Below are 4,179 nucleotides of genomic sequence, written 5' to 3'. Positions count from 1 at the left end.
AACGGGTCAGGCTCCTTTGGGCGGTTTGATTCAACTCTTGGTTCAAAATGCTCCTGGTTTATTGTGAAACCTTATCTTTTGTCCTCATATCATCATCGGGCCAGGTGGGGGCATAAAATTACACGTCAACAGGCACCCACATACATTTTCAGGTGCGTTTTGGGACAAGTGGTTCTGTCAAACTTGTCCATGTTGGGCATTTTGAACTTTGTTGGCAGTCTTGCTTTGGGGAACAAGGACAAGGAGTCCATGTCCACCACTTCCTTGTGTGTCTTAAGGGCAGTGATCGACCTTTCCAGGAGTTCCAATTTTTCTCTCATTTTCTGAGCTTCCAGCTTAGAAGCAGTTCTGGAGGGCATGTCATCCAGGTTAAGGGCAGGGTTTGTCGGTTCAGCAACAGGACCCTGATTGGAGGTAGCAGGTCCACTTCCCCCAGCAGAAGCCCCATTTCCATTACCAATTCCTAGTTCAGCTATTAGGGCAGTTCTCTGGGCAGCTAATGCCTCATTCATTCTGGCCTCCATTCTGGCTTCCGGTTATTCCACTAGGTTTTGGATGTTAGTAAGTGATGCCATTGGTGCAGTTGAAGTTGGTGAGGTTGGTGAAGCTGGTGAGGTCGGTGAAGCTGGTGAGGTTGGTGATAGCACTGTAGGTGTGACTGGAACTTGGATAGGCACTCGTACAGTGGGTACCTGTAAGTTTAAGGGTAATTGGATTAGGGTATAGTGGGTAGTATTGTGTATCAGGTTAGCTGAAGTAGACCGACTCTTTGTCCAACTGTGCATGACTAAAAAGAATATTTTGTGTTCCTTTTAATGTTCTTAATGTTTATGAGCTGATATGTCATGAATGCGCACAACATCACATCATAATTTGTCTTAATGATATGATTCACATCATTGGGTGCATACAGCCCTAAAGGATAGGTTCTATAGGCTATGACACAAATAGAGAATAGGCTTATAAAGGGACCCTTGAACCTTGAGCATGGATATACCTAACCACATGTGAAACCAAGAGTTTCACGTGGGTCCAACAGTACGCATACTCATGGGCCACCCCCAAAAGGATTAGGGATGGTTTGCGGTAACAGGGAGGACGCTTTGGCTGTCCGTCGACATAATCAAAGAGACCTGCCGATCAGCGCTACTTGCTATCCAAACTCAGAAGTTTGAACAGAGAGAGAAGAAATTCATTTGAAATTCGTTTTTTATGCAATGGAGAAAAAGATTCTCAATTCATGCAAATAAATAAACAAATTTAAATGATTTAAAGTAAAATTCAATTAGGTCCAAATTCTCCTTATTAAGCATTCTTAAAGAAAGAACATTTAATCTTTGCTCGGGTACCCTGAAAAACAAAGCATAGTAAAATAATACCCTGAGAAGGGCAGGTTAGTTTACACAACAATCGTAGTCCACTTTATGCAAAATGATTACATAATTCCCCAGCGGAGTCGCCAAACTGTGAACCCCTCCCCCGAAAATATACGCATATGGTGCATTTCTGCCCTTAGTCATATGCACCATATGCGTATATTTCTGGGGGAGGGGTTCACAGGTTGGACCTGTTCTTTAGAATTTTTCTCAGTGTTACTCGGGAACATACCTTGAGGTTGGGCTGCCATCATGTTTGCAAATTGTCCCAGCTGAATCTCAAAGTTCCTTATCACAGCTTGTTGGATTTTATTATTCTCTCTGGTTTCGTTCATAAAATCCATGTGTGATTTGGAAAGGGTAGTGAGGAGATCATCATGAGATTTTTTTCTCCGGAGGTATGAAACCTGGTGGTGCGTTCAAGGTATTATTTGAATTTCCGTATGAAAGATTAGGACTATTTCTCAACCTATTGTCATAAGAATTTAAGTACGGGTAATTCCTTCTTCCTTGATTCATTACATAATTTACTTGCCCCAAGGTTTGTGGATTTGCAGAATCTAACATGCATTCTCCAATCCCATGTTGTTCATTGCATCTATCACAAGCTTGTACAATGGAATTCACAGAATTAGTAGTCAATATGTCTAACTTTCTTACCATATTGTCTACCTTGGCGTTGAGCGTAGTGATGGCATCAATCTCATAAATTCCTACAGTTTTCCTCCTCTCGGAGGAGCTTTGATAGTGGCTATTGCTTGCCATCTCCTCTATCAAATCATAAGCTTCATCAATTTCTTTTCTTTCAAAAGATCCTCCTGCAGCTGCATCCAAAGTAAGCTTAATATTAGGGGACAATGCATTATAAAAAGTTTGAACTTGTAACCACTTAGGCAAATTGTGGTGAGGGCATTTTCTTAGTAAATCTTTGAATCTTTCCCAAGCTTCATACAAGCTTTCTTGATCATCATGGATAAAGGTCATAATCTCATTTCGCAATTTTGTAGTTTTTGAAGATGGAAAGAATTTTGCTAAAAATTTTTGAGCTAATTCTTCCCATGTCGTAAAACTTCCAGCCGGACATGATTGTAACCAAGATCGTGCCTTGTCCCTAAGAGTGAAAGGAAAGAGCCTCAATTTTATGGAATCTTCAGAAACACCATTTTGTTTGAAGGTATCACAAATCTCCAGGAAATTTGTGATTTGAGCATTTGGATCTTCACTAGGTAAACCTCCATATTGAATTGATGTGAAAAGCATTTGAATGATTGCAGGTCTAATTTCAAAATTGTTAGTTTCCACCCTAGGTCTAGTGATACTCGAAGTTGCTCCATTGAGAGAAGGTGTTGTGTAATTCTTGGCTCAAGAGTCAAAACTTAATCTCGGGATTTTGATGATTAAAACAAAACAAATAAATTTAAATTATGTTATTTGTGCTAATATTATTTTATGCAGAATTTCTTATGGAAAGAAAACGTACAAGGCAAGTCCTACATTGTGTGTGAAGATATCCGAAGACCTTAGTGCTTAGGTTTTTATTTAGGATACATTGTAGGATAGAGAGAAAATTCATCTATAAGCACATAAACTATTTTTCTCTCATCAAAAATATTTTTCGGAAATTAGATTCTTCAAAAATAAATTCGTTTGTCAAAAATTTTGTTTTCGAAAATATTCTTTAAAATCGAAATGATTTAATTACCTAAAACTAAAGAGATTTTATCTCTAAACGATTTTGGTAATAAATCATACATTATCTTTTTCGGAAATTTCTTTGAAAATCTAAAAGTACTTCAATTTATTCTCTTACCTTAAAAACGAAGGAAGAATCTTTTCGTTTTTAGTAAGAGCATCTTTTCGTAAAAATATTTTCCAAAATAAAATGCTGCCGAAAATCTTTTGTTTAAAGGAAAGTAAAAACGTCTTTTATTCTCTTACCAAAAGGATAAGATAAATTTTTGGTAACTAAGATTTTCGTATCTTTTAAATAAGAAAAGTAAATATTCTGATTTCAAAATGAAATATCCACTTTCCAAAAGCAAGAGATACGAAGCTCTCAATATAAAGGAGTGTTTCTCTCTTGGAACGTTGGTGAAGTAAGAGTTTTCGTTTTAAGAGCATTCTCTCATTGATCAAATCTTTTTCTCTCAAAACTTACTCTCTACTCCCATTTTTCTTTTCATCTTTACACTTCACGTTTTTATCTTTAAAGAGAAAAGATTTTTTTTTAACTACTTTTGAAAAACGGTTCTGTGTTCTAAATGATTTTCTAATCTGATAAACTGTTTTTCCTGTGCTTATATGTGCATTTCTTTCTGTCTATTTAGATTCTGTAATCTATAGTAGACAGGTTTTTATTTGACAAACATTTGTGTGTAATAGCTTAGGTTAGAAGCTATTGTGAAAGAGAATTTGACTTTAGTTTAAACATTTTAACAAGATTTTAAAAGTTGTTGTCACAAGCTCTATGTATTTATTTTTTCTTTTAAATAAAAATTCATTCAACATGTTAAATAAGTATTCTGACATTGCACTACATTGACAAACATGTTTCCGTTTTTATATATTTCGGTAGATTAAATATAAAATTCAACTATCAGATAATCGCGAGCATATAGTCTGTTAAAATATGGTTTTGGTTTCTGAGTATATGTCATATCACAATTTTTGAATGATTCTTCACTACAAGTCCAACACATTAAAGAGAACTGAAAGAGACTAAACTGAAGCAAAAAATTGTATACTATATTCATTAAACATATGAATTTATTCTTGTATGGTTTCGAAACCGAACTGGAAATAT

The 4,179-nt window shown here is 35.9% G+C and overlaps 1 protein-coding gene and 1 non-coding gene across 2 annotated transcripts; one reads left to right on the top strand and one right to left on the bottom strand.

The window, feature by feature from the left end:
- Positions 1–1,751: 1,751 nt before the first annotated feature.
- LOC149498927 (uncharacterized) lies at positions 1,752–2,636 on the bottom strand. Its single transcript, XM_089721320.1, has one exon. The coding sequence runs from the start codon at positions 2,634–2,636 to the stop codon at positions 1,752–1,754; it is 885 nt and encodes a 294-aa protein (XP_089577446.1).
- Positions 2,272–2,378, top strand: LOC149498928 (small nucleolar RNA R71). The gene has a single exon (XR_016319202.1). It is a non-coding gene; the product is annotated as a small nucleolar RNA R71 (small nucleolar RNA).
- Positions 2,637–4,179: the final 1,543 nt, after the last annotated feature.

Source organism: Jatropha curcas, chromosome 1, assembly GCF_041381405.1.
Source record: "Jatropha curcas cultivar XTBG-Jc1 chromosome 1, XTBG_Jcur_1.0, whole genome shotgun sequence".
NCBI classification, from domain to species: domain Eukaryota; kingdom Viridiplantae; phylum Streptophyta; class Magnoliopsida; order Malpighiales; family Euphorbiaceae; genus Jatropha; species Jatropha curcas.
The sequence above is the reverse complement of the archived record's forward strand: the minus strand, read 5'-3'. Positions and strand labels throughout refer to the sequence as shown.

Coding starts and splice junctions, on each gene's coding strand:
- LOC149498927 (XM_089721320.1), bottom strand. CDS start 2,636: ATGCTTTTCACATCAATTCAATATGGAGGTTTACCTAGTGAAGATCCA.